Source organism: Balaenoptera musculus, chromosome X, assembly GCF_009873245.2.
Source record: "Balaenoptera musculus isolate JJ_BM4_2016_0621 chromosome X, mBalMus1.pri.v3, whole genome shotgun sequence".
NCBI lineage: Eukaryota > Metazoa > Chordata > Mammalia > Artiodactyla > Balaenopteridae > Balaenoptera > Balaenoptera musculus.
The window spans coordinates 127,946,515-127,969,001 of NC_045806.1; the positions used below are offsets into that span (position 1 = coordinate 127,946,515).

The 22,487-nt window shown below is 43.8% G+C and overlaps 1 protein-coding gene across 2 annotated transcripts in view; it reads right to left on the reverse strand.

The window, feature by feature from the left end:
• GAB3 (GRB2 associated binding protein 3) overlaps positions 1–22,487 on the reverse strand; it is a 61,014-nt gene that overhangs the window by 12,656 nt on the left and 25,871 nt on the right. For both annotated transcript variants that reach the window (XR_005018262.1, XM_036839082.1), the window contains exons 2-8: positions 20,740–21,043; positions 18,445–18,658; positions 17,559–18,037; positions 5,586–5,641; positions 4,889–5,108; positions 2,641–2,722; positions 1,542–1,644 (exon numbers count right to left, since the gene is read on the reverse strand). Coding sequence is in view for 1 of the 2 variants with exons in the window: in XM_036839082.1 (XP_036694977.1) it covers positions 1,542–1,644; positions 2,641–2,722; positions 4,889–5,108; positions 5,586–5,641; positions 17,559–18,037; positions 18,445–18,658; positions 20,740–21,043 (1,458 nt within the window). In the remaining variant the exon portion in view is untranslated. The remainder of the gene's footprint in view (positions 1–1,541; positions 1,645–2,640; positions 2,723–4,888; positions 5,109–5,585; positions 5,642–17,558; positions 18,038–18,444; positions 18,659–20,739; positions 21,044–22,487) is intronic.

A 22,487-nucleotide genomic window follows, 5' to 3' on the forward strand; every position in this document is an offset into this window, starting at 1 on the left:
TCCTCAAAGAGAAAAAAATTATGCATATGATTATGTACAAAATCGAAACTGAATTATATTAGTTCTGTCCACCAAATGGGTTGTTTTGTGGAACAACTGAAATAATGTAAATCAAAGTCATTTGAAAATATCATATTACTGAATTTAAAACACACAACTGAATGAGATGGGATAGGCTTTAAATTCATTTATGTGGTGGTTCCCTCAGAGCTACCTTCCTTCAGCCAGTTTTCTGGGCTCTTAATCTACTGTGTCATATTGCCTAGTAATGTACAGAGACAGTCATTAATCAATGATTATAAACAGGCAAGAAACCAATCCTGAATTATGTTGTTAACGAAACACTGGTCTTTCTCACAACCTCAAAGATCAGAAATAACTGCTAGTGTCTGGAATGACTCTGCACTTGCTTCTATGAGGCTATAGATTCACTTCCCTTCTCTGTTCTCTGGAGACAAAGCACAGCTGGGCAGTATCTTTTATAAGAGTGTTTTCTTCTAGAAGTTTCCCAAGGGCCATTACTAAGTGTGAAAAATATTGGGGATACCACAGCAGACTGGATATGAGCCACTTTCCACCTGCATATGGGTACTCACAGCACTTTCTAATCTGTCAAATAGAAAGGCAAAATGAAGCATTTAATTGCTGCTTCACTGGAGATGACTGTTTTGAGAATTTTAAATGCCTGTTACTGTCACGTATAGGAAGGCAGAGTTCTCTTCTCGAAAGTATATAGTCTCAGTGCCTTGAACACTGTCCTTCTAAGATCTCTTTTTCAAAATTTCATAGTTTCAACAGAGATTCTCTCTAGAGTTCCCTACACTTTAAAGATCTGGCTAAAGGGCCTGATAATTGCCAGAGGTGTTAAAAGACCCTCTTTCTCTTCAGTAACCCATTCTCAACAGAATCCAAAGTAGAGAGAATGGAAGGGACAACAGAGGGCAGGAGGAGAGATTGAACCATAAATCGTTCATCAAAGGATCGAGATGTCGGGTCTCTGTGCACTCTGGGCCACAGAAAGACTCTACCAGGAGTCTCCAGAGACTAGACCCATCCATGACCTGGGACACTGGGCCACCCTCCCAACAGGACTCTAAGTGATTCATCTTTGGTAAAGGTTCGGAGGCAGTCAGGGCAGGGCTACCCGGTGGTGTGGTGGAAGGGAACATCCAATGTGTGAGTTTTCACAGCTTAGACTCTGGGCATCCAGGGAGCTACAAACCTCCTGGGGTCAAACACGATATCCCAGCCACGGTGAAAAGAATTGCTAGCATTTCCATTTTCCCATTACACGTTGCAGCCCTGGGTATACTTAAAACTGTGGCCTCAAAATGGTACGAGGAGCTGAATATTGCAGGAAAGAAAACCGACTTCATAACAACTTGTTCCCAGTCTGGAAAACACTGTAAGCTGGTATTACAGTCAAGTAATTGTTTTAAGATTTTACGGGACTTTCTGAACGCTATGTTTCCTTTACAATGAACTGATAAGAATATAGATTGGGGTGAAGAATAAGAAGAGTGTGAAAAATATAGGATTACCATTTGCATGTAGCTTTGTTCCTCTTCTCTGGAAACAGAATTGGCAAAAAATCTTGCAGAATTAATACCATTTCTTTCTGGAGAGAGAAAGCTGGTTCGATTGCTAAGAACAGAAATATAGATGAGGTCAAAGCAATGTCTTACAGCTGCTCTGAAAGCCAGCCAAGAACTGACATGGCCCCTCTGGGGTTTCGGCCCTCGCCCCTCGCCCCCGCTTCCCCATGCAACTTCCTTCTGGCCAAAGCAATTCCTGAACCAGGAGAGAGACTACCCCGCAGCTGCCGTCCTGCTATGGGGCAAAGGGTTCCCAATTCTCAAAGGCTATTTTTTTTCCAGGCCCTCCATGTGACACAGCTCATGAGCTTTCTAGAAAGAGACCAAGGCATCATATCATTTAGAGAAAAACAAAACAAAACAAAAACGCTCCTTTGAGGCTCTTGTTTCCATTCAAAGCAACCAGGAAAAGTAAGGAAGTGTGGTCATTCCTTTGATAGGATAAGACCAAGACTACGAATCCACTTTCATCCTACTCCCAAGTTAGAAGCAGAGGCCAAGGCTCTGCAGTTCTGTCTGGAAATGTAGTTCACTGCAGAATTCTGCTTTACAGAGCCATTGTGTCCTGCGGCATATAGGGTGAACTAAGAAACTCCCAGGCCAGGCTCAGGACTCTGAAATTCCTACAAGGACTGAAATTGCTACAAGGTGAGATGAGAGAGTGCAGATACATTTGGGGGTTTGTCTACTGAGTCCATGTGAATTGGGATTGAAAAAGAACCTTTCTCTGTTGGTACTAGGGTTGTAGCATGTAAATAAGGATCTAAGGGACAGCTATCTCAGGCCGTGAGGATTGTGCAACAGAGAAGCAGACGTGAGAGAGAGGTTCCCAGCAGCACTCTCGTTCCCGATCCCATTGTCCTGGGAGATTCACTTATGGTCCTTCCTCTGTGACCTACAAAACACTTCCGGCTCGGGATAATAAATCCCATCCCTCGTTCGGCTTAAGCTAGATCGAGTGGGCTTCGACTACCTTTAACCACCGAGGCCTGAGTAACGCTGGGAGTGCACCAGATGAGGCCCCTGTGAGCAATCAAAGACTCACCAAGGCACAGTGCGGGTTCTGGTGAGAGACGTGTGTTCCCGGATGGTTGAGAGGCTTTTCAGGTCCAGGGGAGGTGACCGTGCTACAAGATAACACATGACAACCAACATGGTAAGTTCTCAGGGGTTCAAGGCCAGAAACTGAAGACTATAAAACTATGCCATTCCATCAGATCCACATTTACTTACGAGCAGTACTGGTGATGATGGTGCTTTTCGCTGTCCTACCCTTCCCTGCCTCACTGGGAGCAGAGGGGACGACCACCGAGCCAGTGGCCACGTGAGCAGCTGGGCTTACATCCAGTCACTACACACTTACTGAGAACTCACTGTCAGGCGTGGCTCTAGGTGTCCCAAACTGCAACCGTACCTTTCTTCCCCATCTCTCTGCCTAGTTAAGAGTCATCTTCGGGTCTCAGCTCAACATGTCCTGCTTAGGAAGGCCTTCTTTGACCTGCAGGCGAGATAAGGCCTGGCTCATGGGCTGTCCTGAGTCCCTGTGCTTACGCTTCACAGCGCTCGCCCACTTCGTGACGCCACATTCAGCTGTGATGATCTGATTCGGCTCTAGGCTGACCGCGTTCTGGGAGCACAGGGTTTTCTGGCTTGTTCATTGCAGTAGCCTTGGCATCTGCCTCAGCAGCCGGCCTTGCTGAGTTGGTCGTGAGCGTATTCCTCTAGTGCTGCCTTGACCAGCTTGGTTTTCTAGCTCTTTCCTCCACTAGGCCACACAGGTGGAGAGTATTTAACTCCGCTCTCTATTGCCAGTGACTTTCGTGCTGCTCAATCAGTTTCCCAGGAGCCTCAGACCCGCCAGGCGCTGAGCTGGAAAGGACATATGCGTCGTGTAGCCCCCGGGGAGAAGGTCTCTCCCGGCTGTGATGCACCCTGGTCTCGGCTTCACCGAGCAGCGCCTCCTGGCTTCACCCCCCGCCTCTGCTGCTTGGGCCACAGGCTCCATCCCCGGAGCCACGCGCATAAGAACCAGCTCCCCCCGGCCCACGCGTCCCCATTAATCCACAACCACACGTCCATCCAAAATCTCTGCGCCTCCATCACTAGGTCTTTTGGAGCTCTAACATCCAACGTGGTAGCCACTAGCCACATGTGGCTGTTGAAATTTAAATGCATTAAAATTAAATAAAATTTAAAAATTCAGTTGCACTGGCCACGTTTCACTTGTTCAACAGCCACATTTTCTTCGTTACAGAAAGTTCTGTTGCACAGCGCTGGTACAGGAAAGTCACTGAGCAAAACAACAGTATCTACCTCAAAGTCACAGGTTCCTGTGAAATGGTTTCTGACCAGCCTGAATGGCTATTTCCTCTAAAGCTCACGAGACAGGGTCTGTTCTCCTATTTAGTACCTATTGAATAACTCTACTTTTTCTTCCAGGTGGTTTGGACATATCTCTCTCCCTGCTTGCTTCCTCATCTGTGCCTCCCCCAGAAATGTGATTTGACTCGAACTGAAGAGGGGGAGGCTGGAGCGGACCGGGCATAAGCAGATGACTTAGTTCCAGCTCTGGGCGTGGCCACCTGAAGCAGTAGAGGTGGCGATGGAGCCAATAGAGTGTCAGGGGTCGCAGTCACGGTACCAGGTATTGCCTTGGAATCGCCCAGCCCTACTGGGCAGGTGACGACGAGCGAAAAAGGAAGTTAGCAAGTTACTCTGACCTGCTTTTGCTTATCCCCTCTTCACCCTCCTCCCTGCCTGTTCCTGCCGCTCACCTCCACGTGCCCCTGCCCCACACAGCTCTTCTGCCGGGCGCTAGCAGGGCACTGAGCGACGTGGCATACGACCAGGTCTACATTCAGGGATCAGTGTCAAAGGCCATTCTTGGCTGCCTTACACAAGGTGGACACTGTGATTACATTTAAGTGCTGTCTAAACAAAGAGAGGCCAGGTGGGTTCCATTCCCACCCATCCTCACTTATTTCTGGGACTTTGTCAGGGAAGCAGCCAAAGATGAGTCCTCTGGAATGAACTTGGCTTCGGAGGCTGCATTTGCCGGGCCACAGTGATTGCAAGTCCCCCGGTTCCTTTTATCCTGACGATCTGGGGCAGCAGGGCTCCTCAGCCCTCCCCACTCAATCCCAGCCATTTCTCCCTGCCCTTGTGCTTCCCAGGCCTCTGGGCTGGTTTCTCTAGTGTCACCTTCCCAGAGACGGTCAGGAGGGAAGCTTTTCCACAAGGCCACCAGACCTTCCTCCCCAGTCCCACACAGCAGGCCTGGGGAAGTGACTTACGTTTCCTCTGAGGCTTGAGATCTCTATTCACGGGGGGAGGCTCCAGGTCCGCCGGGAGCTCAGGCAATGGGCTGGAGATGCTTCCTGAGCTCATTGGGATATAGTCGTCAGGGCTGCAGTGGGGTCCGAGAGCAGAGGCGATGGCCTGGGGGCCCATGGGCACGTAGCTGTCCTCAGTGCTGGTGGAAGCCGGAGGGGACATTGGGAAGAACCTGCACGGCTGCAAGGCAAAGCACAGAATAGCCATGGAAACTGCTTCCAGGGGGCAGCCTCGGCTGCACGTGGCATTTCAGTTGCAGATTATCCAAGAATAACTTTGAACTTTCTTAGGAAAGTCAGACAAGCCTCTAACTCAAGCTCTGCCTCTGGATTTATCGTGTGAGGTAGGTGATGACTCACCTAGATCTCATGCTGGAAGACAGAGGTTAATGAATTTATGCAAATGCTTTAAGTATCATGTGATGACTTCAGCAGGTACCCCAAGTTCGGGGAAGCGTCTGGACCATTAGAACTGGCAGGGTCCTCACAGCACAGGAAGTCCAGTAGCTCCCAGACAAGTTTTAGCCTTAATGGGAGACTGGAAGGGTCCTCAGAGATTCACAGTGCTGACTCAAAAGACATCATGGGAACATAAATAGGTCAGGCTATTTTTTTTGGTAAAAATTGAGGCTTAAAGAAACTCAAGTACCAAACTTACCAAATTTAAACTTAGCCGCTTATCTCGGTGTCTTAAAGATTGGCCTTCTACATCACCTGCAGGAAACAAGCAGGGTGGTGAAAAATGCGGAAAACATCAGTTGATACTAGGCTCCAAGTACCTATGCACCTCAGGGCCCTGTGTGCAGCTCCAGAGAGGGAGAGAGACTTGCTACTGAGTCTAGCTGGGCAGTCAGAACGCCTTCCCCCCGCAGATGGAAAGCGGACCAGGTTTTGAAGAGGTTGCTGTATGATGGCTTCAGTTCTCTCTGTGAACTGGGGAGAGTCAGAGCAAGTAATTAACAAATGCTCGTTGCGTTTGTTACGTGAATTTTCTGCACTTAGAGATGGAAGAGGCAGAGCTGGAGGTTTGAGGAGAGGAGAGCAGGCGTGAAATAGCCCTTGTGATGAGCAGGAGCACGGGGTGAATAAAAGAGCGATAGCCTTTGCAGAGCAGCGGCGCGAATCGGTGACCATGAATTTCTGAAGCAAGAGCCAGCACCTCAGGTACAGATCCGGAGAGAGAGGAGAGCTGGATGAATCCAGGATCAGACATTTGTGAGACGGATGTGACACAAACAGTGTGACGTAAAAATTTAGAATAACTGTTGAACTGAAATAGGAGATGTCCAGAAGGTAGCAAGATATATGGGCCTAGATTCAAATGAGACCTGCTTAGAGATGGCAGTCAAAACCTAAGAGTAGAGGAGATGATCTAGGTTGTAAATGTTGAGAAAAGTTTAAATATAAAATCCTAGAGACTCTCAATATTCAAAGAGTAGGAAGATGAGCACTGGCTCATGTTGAGAGAGAGCAAGCGGAGAAGGAGGAAAGTCAGGGGCCCCAGACTGCGAGAGCCCACGGGAGGAGATGGTGGCTGGTGGCGGGGAACACCGCCAAAAAGGGCCCTCAGCACGTGGGGACCGGAGCAAAGTGTCTTCCTAGAACTTGGACATGTGAAAAGCCAGGCTGCCTCTGAGAAATAAACTGAAGAGTCAACATCATCTTAAAGCAAGAGAATAACTCCCAGCTCAGAAAGATGTGATGGAGATTGATGGAATTAAGACCAGACAGTATAAAACTCTTAGAGGAAAACATAGGCAGAACACTCTCTGACATAAATCGCAGCAAGATATTTTTTGACCCACCTCCTAGAGTAATTAAAATAAAAACAAACAAATGGAACCTAATGAAACTTAAAAGCTTTTGCACAGCAAAGGCAACCATAAACAAGACGAAAAGCTAACCCTCAGAATGGGAGAAAATATTTGCAAACGAAGCAACTGACAAAGGATTAATCTCCAAAATATACAAGCAGCTCATGCAGCTCAATATCAAAAAAAAAACCCAATCAAAAAATGGGTGGAAGACCTAAATAGACATTTCTCCAAAGAAGACATACAGATGGCCAAGAAGCACATGAAAAGATGCTCAACATCACTAATTATTAGAGAAATGCAAATCAAAACTACAATGAGGTATCACCTCACACCAGTCAGAATGGCCATCATCAAAAAATCTACAAACAACAAATGCTGCAGAGGGTGTGGAGAAAAGGCAACCCTCTTGCACTGTTGGTGAGAATGTAAATTGATACAGCCACTATGGAGATCAGTATGGAGGTTCCTTAAAAAACTGAAAATAGAACTACCATATGACCCAGCAATCCCACTATTGGGCATATACCCAGAGAAAAACATAACTCAAAAAGATACATGCACCCCAATGTTCATTGCAGCACTATTTACAATAGCCAGGACATGGAAGCAACCTAAATGTCCATTGACAGAGGAATGGATAAAGAAGATGTGGTACATATATACAATGGAATATTAGCCGTAAAAAGGAATGAAATTGGGTCATTTGTAGAGACATGGATGGACCTAGACAGTGTCATACAGAGAGTGAAGTAAGTCAGAAAGAGAAAAACAAATATCACATATTAACCCATATATGTGGAACCTAGAAAAATGGTATAGATGATCCTATTTGCAAAGCAGAAATACAGACACACATGTAGAGAAGAAATGTATAGACACCAAGGGGGAAGCGGGGTGTGGGATGAATTGGGAGATTGGGATTGACATAGATACACTATTGATGTTATGTGTAAAATAGATAACTAATGAGAACCTACTGTATAGCACAGGGTAACCTACTCAATGCACTGTGGTGATGTGAATGGGAAGGGAGTCCAAAAGGGAGGGGGTATATGTGTATGTATACGGCTGATTCATTTTGCTGTACAGTAGAAACTAACACAACATTGTAAAGAACTATTCTCCAATAAAAATTAATTTTACAAAATACTGAAATCATAATCCAAGAAAAGGTCCACAAATAAAGTAACACTCAAGTCTAATATTGAAAGGGCCCATCAAGTACCCGGAATAAATAAATGGTCAATTCTACCCAGAATGTAAAATCTATTAAAACACTATATCGATAAAAATGACAGAATGAAACAGATGAATTAAATAACCAGTTCAAAGCTAAAAAAGAACAATAGAGAAAATGAAAAGAAATCATAAAGATAAAAGCAAAAAATAATAGAGTACAGAGAAAAAGTGGAATTAATTTTAAAAAACCAAAATCTTGGTTTCCTGGGGAAAATATTTAACCTAAAGGCAACCCACTAGCCAATCTAATCAATAAAAGAGGGGGGCACAAATATGCAAAATAAGAATTGACAAGGAAAAAATTATCATTGAAACAGAGGAAATTTTTTTTAAAAAGAGACAATTCTGCATGCCTTTACACAAATAAATTTTAAAATCTAGATGAAATGGATAATTTTCCAAAAAATACACTACAGCAAAATTGACACAAAAAATTTCCAAAGAATAAAATAGACAAAGTTACGAAGATCAGATGGTTTCAACAGACAATTTTACCAAAACTTCAAAGACCAGACAGTCCCAATGCTTCACAAATTTGTTCAAGAGTTTAGAAAATCAAGGAATATTTCTAATTCTTTTTATGAGGCAAGTATAACTTTGGTAGCTAAACCTGATAAACATAAAATATATCAGAAAAGTACAGACTAATATCACTTATGATTAACAATGCAAAAATCCTAAATAAAATATTAGCAAACGTCACGCCCTCTTTGAACCATTACTGTAAAACTTCTCACTACCCTCTCCAAGTTGGGACACACAGTTTTAAGGGCATTTGCCTGCTCTGGCCCCCTTTGCTTGGCAAAACAATAAAGCTATTCTTTTCTACTTCACCCCACAAAAATATTAGCATACAGAGGAAGGTGGTATTACTGGAATGGCTGAATGAGGAGCTCAGAAAAGCCGTTCCCCAAAAAACAATGATACAAGTGTACAAAATTATTTTTAAAAAGTCAAGCACAACTATTTGGGGACTCTGAAAATTTACCCAAAGCATACAACAAAATTGTTGTATATTATATTGGGAAGGATTTATTGAAAAAAAAAAAACAACTACTGGACATCCGGTAAGAACACTGAGAATCCGTGGCATTTTAGCTTGGGGTGCTCCCATACCCCTCACCAGCTCACTCAGAAGTAGTTCTACCAGGGCAAGGCAAGTCGTGAAGACCAGAAGCTTCTTTGCCAAAGGGGTCTAATTTGATTTGCATCAAAGCATATAAAAAACTCCATTCCTCTAGGTACTATCAAAAGCATACCAACAATTCATTTCATTGGGGTTCCAGGAGAAAAGAGAGAGAAAAGCATTGAAAATGTATTTGCAGAACATATGGCTGAAAACTTCCCAAACCTAAAGAAGGAAACAGATATCCAGGTACAGGAAGCACAGAGGGTCCCAAACAAAATGAACCCAAACAGACTCACACCAAGACATATCATAATTAAAATGGCAAAAGTTAAAGATAGAGAATTCTAAAAGCAGCAAGAGAAAAATAGAGTCATTTACAAGGAAATCCCCATAAGGCTATCAGCTGATTTCTCTGCAGAAACTTTGCAGGCCAGAAGAGAGTGGAGTGATAGATTCAAAGTCCTAAAAGGGAAAAGCCTGCAACCTAGGATAATCTACCCAGCAAGATCATCGTTTAGAATCGAAGGAGAGATAAAGAGCTTCTCAGACAAGCAAAAACAAAAAGAGTTCATCAATACTAAACCTATCCTAAAAGAAATGTTAAAAGGTCTTCTCTAAGCAGAAAAGAAGGAAAAATCTATAGGAAAAGGAAAATCCCACTAGGAAAAGCAAATATATAGTAATGACTGAGGATCAACCACTTAAATAAGCCAATACAAAGATTACAATACAAAAAATTATAAAATCAACTATAACTACAATAAAGAGTTAAGGGATAGACATGAAGATGTAAAATATGACATCAAAAATGCAAAATGTGGGGGAAGGGAGTAAAAAATGTAGATCTTTTAGAATTTGTTTGAACTTAAATGACTGTCAGTTTAAAACAAGTAGATACAGTTATAGGTCAACATATATGAACCCAATGATAACCACAAACGAAAAACCTACAATAGATACACAAAGACTAAAAAGAAAGGAACACAAACATAACACTAAAGAAAATCATCAAACCACAAGGGAAGACACAAAAAGAAGAAGAAATGAACAGAGAAGACCTACAAAAACAACCGGAAAACAAGTAATAAATTGGAAATAAATACATATCTATCAATAATTACTTTAGGGGCTTCCCTGGTGGTGCAGTGGTTGAGAATCTGCCTGCCAATGCAGGGGACATGGGTTCGAGCCCTGGTCTGGGAAGATCCCACATGCCGCAGAGCAACTAGGCCCGTGAGCCACAACTACTGAGCCTGCGCGTCTGGAGCCTGTGCTCCGCAACAAGAGAGGCCGCGATAGTGAGAGGCCCGCGCACCGCGATGAAGAGTGGCCCCCGCTTGCCACAACTAGAGAAAGCCCTCGCACAGAAACGAAGACCCAACACAACCCAAAAAAAATTAATTAATTAAAAAAAAAAGAATTTTCTTTAAAAAAAAAAATTACTTTAAATGTCAATGGGCTAAATGCTCCGATCAAAAGACACAGGCTGGCTGATCAGATTAAAAACAAGATTCTTCAATATGCTACCTACAAGAGACTCACTTCAGGGCTAAAGACACACAAAGACTGAATGTGAAGGGATGGAAAAAAATATTTCATGCAAACAGAAATAACAAAAAAAGTGGGAGTAGCAATACTTCTATCAGACAAGACAGACTTTAAAACAAAAGCTATAACAAAAGACAAAGAAGGACACTATATAATGATAAAGGGATCGATAAAAAGAGAGGATATTACACTCATTAACAAATATGCACCCAATACAGGAGCCCCTAAATATATAAAGCAAATACTAACAGACACAAAGGAAGAATTGACAGTAACACAATAATAGTAGGGGACTTTTACATCCCACTGACATCAATAGACAGATCATCCAGACAGAAACTCAGTAAGGCAACAGTGGTCTTAAATGACACAATAGACTGGTTGGACTTAATATCTACAGGACATTGAATCCAAAAACAGCAGAATACACATTTTTTTCAAGTGCACATGGAATGTTCTCCAGGATAAATCACATGCTAGGCCACAGAACAAGTCTCAACAAATTTAAGAGGATAGAAATTATATCAAGTATTTTTCCAACAACGGTATGAAACTAGAAATCAATTATAGAAAGAAAAATAGGAAAAGCACAAATGTGTGGAGACTAACCAATATGCTAATAAAGATCAATGGGTCAATGAAGAAGTCAAAGAGGAAATCAGAAAATAACTTGAGACAAGTTAAAATGGAAACACAACACTCCAAAATCTATGGAATGCAGCAAAAGCAGTTCTAAGAGGGAAGTTTACAGCAATACAGGCCTTCCTCAAGAAACAAGAAAAATCTCAAATAAACAACCTAACCTACCACCTAAAAGAATTAGAAAAAGAAGAACAAACAAAGGCCAAAGTCAGCAGAAGGAAGGAAATAATAAAGATCAGAGAGGAAATAAATAAAATAGAGATCAAAAAACAATAGAAAAGTTCAATGAAACCAAGAGCTGCTTTTTTGAAAAGATAAACAAAATTCATAAACCTTTAGCCAGGCTCACCAAGAAGTAAAGAGAGAGGGCCCAAATTAACAAAATAAATGAAACAAGAGAAATAACAACTGATACCACAGAGATTTAAAAAAATCATAAAAGAATAGTACAAATAGTTACATGCCAAAGAATTGGAAAATTTCTAGAAATATACAACCTGCCAAGACTGAAACAAGAAGAACCACACAATTTGAACAGACCAATCACTAGTAGTGAAAATGAATTTGTATTAAAAAAAAAAAAACAACTCCCAGAAAATAAAACTCCAAGGCCAAATGGCTTCACAGGGGAATTCTAACAAACATATAAAGAAGAACTAATACTTATCCTTCTCAAACTATTCCAAATAATTGAAGAGGACGGAACACTCCCAAATTCATTCTACAAGGCCACCATTACCTTGATACCAAAACCAAACAAAGACACTACAAAAAAAGAAAATTACAGGCCAATATCTTTGATGAATATAGATGCAAAAATCCTTAATAAAATATTAGCAAACTAAATCCAACAATATATAAAAAGGATCATATACCATCAATGGATCAAGTTGGATTTATTCCAGAAACACAAGGATGGTTCAATTTTTGCAAATCAATCAATGTGATACACCACATTAACAAAAGGAAGGATAAAAATCACATGATCATCTCAATAGACACAGAAAAATCATTTGACAAAATTCAACATCCATTCATGATAAAAACTCTCTTCAAGGTGGGTATAGAAGGAACATATCTCAACACAATAAAGGGAATGTATGACAAACCCACAGCTAACATTATACTTAACGGTGAAAAGCTGAAAACCTTTCCTCTAAATTCAGGAACAAGACAAGGATGCCCACTCTTGCCACTTCTACTTAACATAGTATTGGAAGTCCTAGCAACAGCAGTCAGACAAGAAATAGAAATAAAAAGCAACCAAGTTGGAAAGGAAGAAGTAAACAGTATTTGCTGATGACGTGATACTTTATATAGAAAACCCTAAAGTCTCCACAAAAAACTATTAGAACTAATAAATGAATTCAGCAAAGTTGCAGCATACAAGATTAATATACAGAAATCTGTCATATTTCTATACACTAATAATGAACTATCAGAAAGAGAAAGCAAGAAAATGATCTTGTTTAAAATCGCATCAAAAAGAATAAAATAACTAAGAATAAACTTAACCAAGGAGGTGAAAGACCTATACTCTGAAAACTATACAACACTGAGGATGATACAAACTCATGAAAAGATATCTTGCGCTCTTGGATTGGAAAAATTAATATTGTTAAAGTGTCCGTACGACCCAAAGCAATCTACAGATTTAATGCAATCCTTATCAAAATGCCCATATTTTTCACAGAACTGGAACAAATAATCCCAAAATTCATATGGATTTTTACCCTGAATGAAACTATGAAAGACCCTGAAATGCCAAAGCAATCCTGAGGAAAAAGAACAAAGCAGGAGGCATAACCCTCCCAGACTTAACACAATACTACAAAGCTACATTAATCAAAACAGAATGATACTGCCACAAAAACAGACACATAGATCAATGCAACAGAATAGAGAGCCCAGAAATAAACCCACACACCTATGGTCAATTAATCTACAACAAAGGAGGCAAGAATATACAGTGGAGAAAAGACAGTCTCTTCAATAAGTGGTGCTGGGAAAGCTGGACAGCTACATGTAAAACAGTGAGATTAGAACATTTCCTCACACCATATACAAAAATAAACTCAAAATGGATTAAAGACCTAACTGCAAGATCTGAAACCATAAAACTCCTAGAAGAGAACATAGAACACTCTTTGCCATAAATCATAGCAATATTTTTTGGAGCTAACTTCTAAGGAAAAGAAATAAAAGCAAAATAAACAAACAGGACCTAATTAAACTTAAAAAGCTTTTGCACAGCAAAGGAAACCACCAACAAAACAAAAAGCAACCTGCAGAATGAGAGAAAATATTTGCACATGATATGACCAACAAGGGTTTAATATTCAAAATATATAAACAGCTCATAAAACTCAATGTCAAAAAAACAAACAACCTGATTTAAAAGTGGGCAGAAGACGTGAATAGACATTTTTCCAAAGAAAACATACAGATAGCCAACAGGCACATGAAAAGATGCTCCAAATTTCTAATTATTAGAGAAATGCAAATCAAAACCACAATGAGGTATCACCTCATACCTGTCAGAATGGCTATCATCAAAAAGGCAACAAATAACAAAGGCTGGTGAGGATGTGGATGAAAGAGAACCCTTGTACACTGTTGGTGGAAATGTAAATTGGTGTAGTCACTATGGAAAAATAGCATGAAGGTTCCTCAGAAAACTAAAACTAGAGCTACCATATGATCCAGCAATCCCACTGCTGGGCAAATATCAGGAAAAAATGAAAACTCTAATTCAAAAAGACACATGCACCCCATTGTTCATAGCAGCAGTATTTAAAATAGCCAAGACATGGAAGCAACCTAAGTGTCCATCAACAGAGGAATGGATAAAGAAGATGTGGTACATATATACAATGGAATATTACTCAGCCATAAAAATGAATGAAATTCTATCATTTGCAGCCATGTGGATGGCTCTTATGCTTAGTGAAATAAGTAAGTCAGACAGAGAAAGACAAATACTGTATGATATCATTTGTATGTGGAATCTAAAAAATAAATAAATGTATTATAGCAAAACGGAAGCAGACTCACAGATATAGAGAACAAACTAGTGTTTACCAGTGGGGAGAGGGAAAGGGGGAGGGGCAAGATAAGGTAGGGGATTAAGAGGTACAAACTACTATGTATAAAATAGATAAGCAACAAGGATATATTGTACAGCACAGGGAATTATAGCCATTACTTTGGAATGACTTTTTTATTTTTGGCCACGCTGCACAGATTGCAGGATCTCAGTTCCCCAACCAGGGACTGAACCCGGGCCCTGGCAGTGAGAGCGCCGAGTCCTAACCACTGGGCTGCCAGGGAACTCCCTGTAATAACTTTTAATGGAGTATAATCTTTAAAAATACTGAATCACTATGCTGTACACCTGAAACTAATATAATATTGTAAACCAGCTATACTGCAAAAAATAATTGGCCAGCGAAGTTCTTCACGTTAACAGGATAAAGGGGAAAAAAATCACATGATCATAAAATGTGTCAATAAATTCAATACCCTTTCATGATTTTAAAAAATAACATTTGGCAAAGTAGGAATATCAGAGAATGTCCTTAATCTAATGAATGGCGTCTATAAAAGTCTGCTGCAAACCACATTACAATGGTGAAACATTGGAAGCTTTCCATGTGAGATCGGGAATAAGACAAGGACCCCTGTTATTAATACTACTATTCAAAGATGTCCTGGCCTTCCTAGCCCAAGCAGTGACATAAGAAAAAGAAAATGAAAGATATGTTATAAAAGAAAAAACAAAGTTATTAGTATTTGCATGTGATATGATTGTATACAAAGAAAATGCAAATAAATATATAGTTTAGAAAAGGTAGATACAAAATCAAAATATAAAGCTGATTTATTTGTATGCAACAGCAAAGAAATTATTTAAAGTAAAATACCATTGGCAATCATGTAAAAAATAACAAATGCATGGGAATACATTAATGAGATATGCAAGACTTCACTAAAAACCATAAAAATAAGAAGGGGAATTCCCTGGTGGTTCAGTGGTTAGGACTCTGCGCTTTCACTCCTAGTTGAGAGTATGGCATTGGGGGAGGGGGAACTGGATGAAGGTCTGAAGGTGGTCAAAAAGTACAAACCTTCAATTCTAAGATAAATAAGTACTAGGGATGGAATGCAGGACAAGATAAATATAAATAACAGTGCTGCATGTCATATATGAAAGCTGTTAACAAGAGTAACTCCTAAGAGTTCTCATCAGAAGGAAAAATTTTTTTCTATTTGTTTAATGTTGTATCTACATGAGATGACAGATGCTCACAAAACTTACTGTGGTCATCATTTCACGATGTATACAAGTCAAATCATTCTGTATTCCTTAAACTCATACAGTGCTGTACGTCAATTACATCTCAATAAAACCGGAAGAAAAATAAAAGAAGGATAAGGGATGTAGGCACGATAGATCCCAGTGGGCCTTGCACGCTATGCTAAGAAATTTAGATTTTATTCCAAGTGCAAAGAGAAGTCATTAGATTGGTTTTTAGCAAGGAACTGACTATCTGATTTACATTTTTTAAGAGACCACTTGACTGCGTGTGGAAAACAGATTAGAGGCAGGCAAGAATGGTGGTGGTGTGATCTCAGGATAACGAGTTGTATTACAGTAAATATATTCAGATTTCATTTATGCTTTATAAAGAAGAGATAGTATATATTTCTGTATTGTTTAATTGTTCCCAGAAATTCTTCCCGTTCGACACTGTTTGGGCAGAAGCAACAAGGTGGCTGAATCCCAAAATCGTCATGAAATCAAGAAATTAAACCATGACGACTCGGAGAGCAAGCAGCTGAATTGAACAGAATGTGTTGCACTTGGGAAAGTGATGACAACACAACCCCCGCTTGTGTCATTTCACTGAGACTCATCACCTGAATAAGAGGTGAGATCCATCAACGAATTGGGTGACCATGACAGCAGCTTGTCTCTCTTTGACAAGCACACCTTGGAACACGGTGACAATGAGCCAGCCTCGGGGGGTGACTTCCCTGGTCGCCAAGGCGGGGCATGAATGTCGTGGTTACCTTTACCTTTTCTATAAGTTGTACCAAAACACACACTTAAGTTCTTTCATTTCTACTATTCCTTCCAATAAAATAATTTAGTAGCCCCTTCCGCCCCAAAAAAGAGAGTGGCAGTGGTGGAGGCTGGAGCAGGGGGCCCGACGGGAGACAGCAGAGCTGAGACGCACACTCCCCGCCACGGGCACTTCACCGACGGCAGAGGGGGGGCTGGAGAGCCGCGGGGACGGTCAAGGCTGCCAGGTCACTGGAGCTCCACGGGGATGGTAACGAACCTGAGCCCACTCTGCCGCCGCGTACGGACACCGGCTCCTGGGGGAGCTCCATGGGGAAGGCAGAGCGATCCATGGCACGCGTCCCCTCTGCCTTATCAGAGCCATTTGGCTTCTGTCCAGCACTGTTGTTTTGGTCTTGGTTTCATGGTCGAAACCTCCATTTCCATGAGTTTTATCTTTTGCTTACCTTTGTGTAAAAGAGTCCAACGTTTGGATGGAGATAGAGGAGAGGAGAGCGGAGAGAGAGAGGGAGGGAGAGAGGGAGAGAGGGAGAGAGAGAGTGCGCATGCAAGGCAACCCTGTGAGAATCAACCGATTTCCAGAAAAAGGCCAAACAGGGACCAAGCTGATAGGGCTGGTTTAGCATTATCTTGATGGTGATAGCTTGGCAAAAAGCCACATCACTTCAGCCAGGTAGAATTTGGAAAGAACATGTCAGGTGGGATGATAGATGAGGCTGATTGGATTGTTGAAAAATAGAGACAAGAGGTATGGTCTCCCACCTCAGCGCTCAGTCTGCATGTGAAAGGAAACGGATGGAACTGGGCCCAGCTGAGGCAAAAGACACCACCTTCTGTACCAAGTGGATCCCGGAGTGGCTCCAAACAAACACCAGGAGCGTGGTCTCAGGCGGGGAGCCCACCGTGTGGGCAAGGGCATGACTAGGGGACCAGGGATCTGACTTCTTGCAGCATCTACAGGGACGCACGTACACCTCTCCCGGCGGGGCGGGTGGGGAGCCGGGGAGTGAGGGCTGCTGCTCGGGGTGTGCGCTTCCAGCCGGGGCCTGACCCTGCCGGGGCACTGGGCTGGCCTGAGCGAAGGACGCTGGACAACGTCCTCATGTGGACACAAGGAGGAAAGAGGAGCCAGGCTTGTCTCGGTACCGAAGTTTAGCATCTGACACTTACCTTTCCAGGTTCTCATGTTATCTAAACCGGAGAGAGAGATTCTTCTCGGTACCACAGCGCCTTCTGGCTTCTTGATGCCACTGGGCCCACCACACGGGAGCTGCTCCTCGTGGCGCCGTTCAGAGAGATGGCTCGGCTTAGGGGGGCGGGGAGGTGGCGTGTTGGACATAACATCTAGTCCTTTTACCCCATAGGGCAAGGAAGCTTGGTTTTGATCTCCCTGGACGGTGGAATTTAAGGAAGTTTCCAGCACTGGTAAAGAAAAGTGGTCCCTGGACGGGCCATTGACATCTCTTGTCCAGATCAGGGCAGCCTGGGGCCTCGTGGAAGGGGCCTCTTGAGAACTGTTCCCAGGGCGTGAGGGGCAGGCCAGGTTCCCGGAGGGCAGTGGCTGCGGGCCGTCCACAAAAACGTCGTCGAAGGACGCCTGTTCCAGGGAGCGCTCCGAGTTTGACCAGCTGTCACATCTGGTGGGGAGACTGAGGGAAGAAAAGCACATACATTTGACTGAGAGGCAGCAAGTCCCCGGCAGCGGTAGTTGGTACTGCTACACCCTTGGCAGAAGTCTGAAGGAGAAAGCCACCCACCCACCCATGCCTCTAATGTCGCCTCTACAACCCTCGGTGACACCAACCCCTTGATGCAGGGGAAAAAAATGGCTCGTTGATTTTTTTCATCCTCTAAGTGTAAGATACGTATGAAAATGCAAGGTTAGAAAGGAAAGCCACAGTGCTGAAATGCATGAGTCATTCTATTTGGTGTGCCACAAGCTTCGGCCTCGGTAGTGGTTGATAGGGATCTGTCCCTGCCCTGGCGGCAGCAGGAAGAGAGGGGAGTGCACATACACCCACTAGAAGATGCTACAGCTCAACGGCCGGAGGCGTACCTGGCGTGGTGCAGTCTTCCCGTCTCGCAGTTGGACAGAATCAGATAATCAGGAAGGAAGAGAAACCCTGCCTCACTTCCGGTTTTCTCAGTGGCTACCGTACTAGTGCTCGGGTCATCTCTTGGCAGGGAGCTGACAGCAGGGGCGGTGTGAAGGGAGCTGGCGGCGGAGGGCTGCGCGCAGAAAGGCGCGCGCGAGCCGCTCTCCACAGAATCTGCAGGAGAAATCATTTCCCAGCTGAACGTTTAAGAATGGCGAGAACACAGTTTCTCACATGGCATCTAAGAGGCCAAAGAGAAGATGCAAATCACAGCTGGTGTTTGTACTGATGGAGGAGACCGTTTCCCCAAGCTATAAACAATGTCTGGGGAAGAAGGCCAATGTTCCAAGAGTGAAGTGCTGAATCAATTAAGAGCAAAAAACCCAAGGATTCTTGGCCTAAAAATCTGCAGTTAGATAGTCTACACACAGCCTCTTCATGGCCCTCGGCCACAGCTCTGCATCACTGTTTATTCACTCAACAAATATACTTACATTTTATATATATATATACACACACATATTTATGCGTAACAAATATATGTACATAGACTTACATAAGCATTTGTGCACATATGCAGACATGCATATGTAGATATATGTCTATTTATGTCTATATACATACCTACTCTTGCACCTACTATGTGCCTGGAACCGTTCTAACTCTGCCCTCACAGCGTTAATGATTGACTGTTAGTGATGTCTAACGAAAAGGAATGACAGAAACAAAGTGTTGTGATGGCTGGTAAAGTCCACATTCATAGACTCCCAATGAAAGGCCTGCTTCTATTTCCCTTTTGAACCAAGTTGGCAGGAATTCAGGATTCCTGAGTCAGAGTGGCCCAGAACTGCCTGGGTTCAAGTCCAGGCTCTAGCACCTAGCTGTCCTGACCTTGGGCAAGTCACCTGCTTGCTCCAAGCTTCCTTATCTGTAAAGTGCCTATGCTCATAGTACATATGCCACAGAATCGGTCTGGGGATGAGACGAGCTAATACAGGCTTGGTTCTCAGATGAAGAGGACTTAGCCCCTACATCCTCGTCAAAACTGAGGGGGGCTACAGGGAACAAAAGAGGTCATGGAGGGTTCTGGCTTCCTCCAACTTCAGGCCAGAGCTTTCTGTTTTCTGCCTGGTGCCTTACTTGTTTCTGTTCCCCTTAGGATATTGGGACACATGTTATGTATCTATATTTTAGCATAACTCCCAGATGAGGAAACAAACAGAGGAGACACATAACATGACGCGAAGATATGTATCTAGTGTGGGCTGAATGTATGGACTGGGGTGAAGCGTGAGCAGCGGTGTGACTGAGTAGCTTCACTTAGTAAGCTTCCCTGGGTCATGAAAAGAAAAGGACTTCGCTGGCAGGAAGCACACACACCCTCACGTCTGTCTAAAGAGAGATGCAACTCTGACTCTTCCGCGCCACCTAGCGTTAGAATGTGGGTATTTCAGTGGCAGATGATAAGCATACAGTAACGAGGCAAATGCTGAAGCAACTGCAGGCCATGGGATTTAGGGGTAAGGTTCTGCCGGCTAGACTAAGAGACTAAAAGAAAGCAGATTCGAAGTCTCATAGTTTGAAGATCAGGGCATGGTGCCAGGGCCTCAAGAACAAAATCCATGAAGGGGAGTTCACTGTAACCCCAAGTGCTTTATACCCAGTATATTATATAGAAAGGGCAGTGTGTGTGTGTGTGTGTGTGTGTGTGTGTGTGTGTGTGTGTGTGTGTAAAAGAGAGAGAGCAAGAGTGAGAGAAAAAGCGCCTCATGGGTCATTTGCTTCCACTGCCCAGAAATGGCTCACAGCAAACTTAAGAGCTCATTTCCGTTGCAGAGACCTTGAGCCACTTGGAGATAAGAGGAAACGTTACCTGCCTACGACAAGTAGCTTAGTTCTGTCTTTCTACCTTCTAGTACTGAACAACCCAGTAGGCAACAGAAAAGCTGGAGTTCCTAGAATTTTTAAAAGACAGCGATATTTGATATTTCTAGAAAAACCGGCAGCAGCAGCATGGGGAAAATCAGGGCCGTACAGGACGTCCCCACCCACGTTTTGCTTTCACTGCATGCGCTCCCTGTAGCTCACGAGAGCAAAGCCAAGCTGCGGCTCTGAAGCCACCGAAGTGGCCCGTCACGCTCCGCGGGCAGCGCGCGTGGCTCGCGGCTCGGCCGCCGGGTCATTTCCGGAGCTCCTCGGCGCAAGCGCAGCGGCCCCCGCCCCCCTTAGCCTCAGGAGCCCCCGTCCGCTCTTACCTGCTATGTCATCCAGGTGGCCGAGGTTGCACACCTGACTGATGCTGTGCACCCACACCTGCATTTCCTCCTCCGTCTTGGCCACCAGATAGAACGTGCGAGATGCAGTCTTGACAACGAACACGAAATGGTTCTGGAATTCCTTACGAAGGAAGCCCGGGCCCGCGTGCTTCCAGACGGCGCACTCGCTGAGGTCGATGGCGCGGATGGGCTTGCGGGCGCGCTGGCTGCGGTAGTACTCCAGGACGTCGCGGTCGCCGCTCAGGCGGCCCCGCCGCAGCACGAACCAGCGCCTGCGCCAGGCCTGCGGGGAGGCAAGCGGACACGGCTTCTCAGACTCCGCCGGACGGACGAGGACACCGCCCGCCGTAACAGCGAGGCGCGAGGCCCAGCCGGCGGCGGCGTTGGATGAAAAGGACGCGCGCAGCCTCTTCAAGTCGGCTTTCATCAGTGATTTTAATGATCGGTCATCGCTGGGGAGTGTAGTGATGGGACCCACACCCCCAGGTCGATGAGAACTATGCAGTCATCACAAGTGATGCAGCAAAGGCATGCAGTACAAATTTATGTGTGCCCATGCTTTTTTTAAAAAAACAACTTAATAATGAAGAACAAGAAGGAAGCTTTCTTATCACTGTCTACCTCAAGCCAAAAGCCAGTATCATACAGTCAAATCAGTGCCATCTAACGTGGTCATTTAACTTGTAGAGAATTGCTCAACAAGTAAAGAAAAATAGTGTACACTGGAGAGGAAAGAGGATTATCATTAGCCGAGGTTGATGTGATTGTCTTTCTTTAAAATCCCCAATGAAGATTAAAATACAAGTAGAATTCTCAGAGAATTAAGTAACGTGCTGGTTCTGCTTCCTATGTGAGAGACTGTTTTCTAAGGGCTTTACCATAACCTATTTCATCTCCAAAACTATCCTATGGGACAGGTAACTATTTTTATGTCCATTTTATGTATGAAAACATTGAGGTTCAGAGAAATTCATGAGCCCAAGGTCACACAGCTAAGAAGCTGTAGGAATAGATTTGAACTCAAGTGAGGGTGGAAGGATCACTAAATATGAAGTAAAAAAAAAATAGAGAGAGGGGACTGTGGGCAATTCTTTAGAGATGTCTGATTGTAAAGGGGGAGAGCTCTGGGGTCCAGGGATTTTTTTAAAGATGGAAGACACTTCTGCATCCACCCCCTAGGTCAGCCCGTCATAAAGGCTGGGGGCCGGGGCATGGGGCAGGCATTGTCTGGCCTAAAGCGATGCTCTATTCCCCGCTGAGAAGCACCATGACAATAGGAATCTGGGAAAGAGCCAAGCCTTGAGGTCAGATGATCTGGCAAAGCTTACCATGACCAAAAAAGAAAAGAGAATGATGCTCTGCATGCCACTGCAGCTTCAGGTGTGCCTGACTTGTTTATATGCCCACCGGCTTTCACCCAGAGGCCCGGAGAAAAGGGAATGGGCACCGTGTGCAGTGTTCTCAGCTCCCTCCCTGCCCAGGGGCTGGGAGATCTGAGGCAGCAGAGAATCTGATGCGGCCATGAAGAGGGAGAGGCGGCTCTCACACGCGACCTGCAATCAGGGCTCAGAATTGAAAGCTGCTTTGAGGCCATGGCAAGAGGCAGCATCAGAAGGGTGGCGGTCACCCCACATGGGGTTGGGACAGGGAGGAGGAAACCGTGCCTTTAATGATGGTGTAAAGCTCTAAGGAGAGATCTGGCCACTTGGAAGAGGGACAAAGCAGTG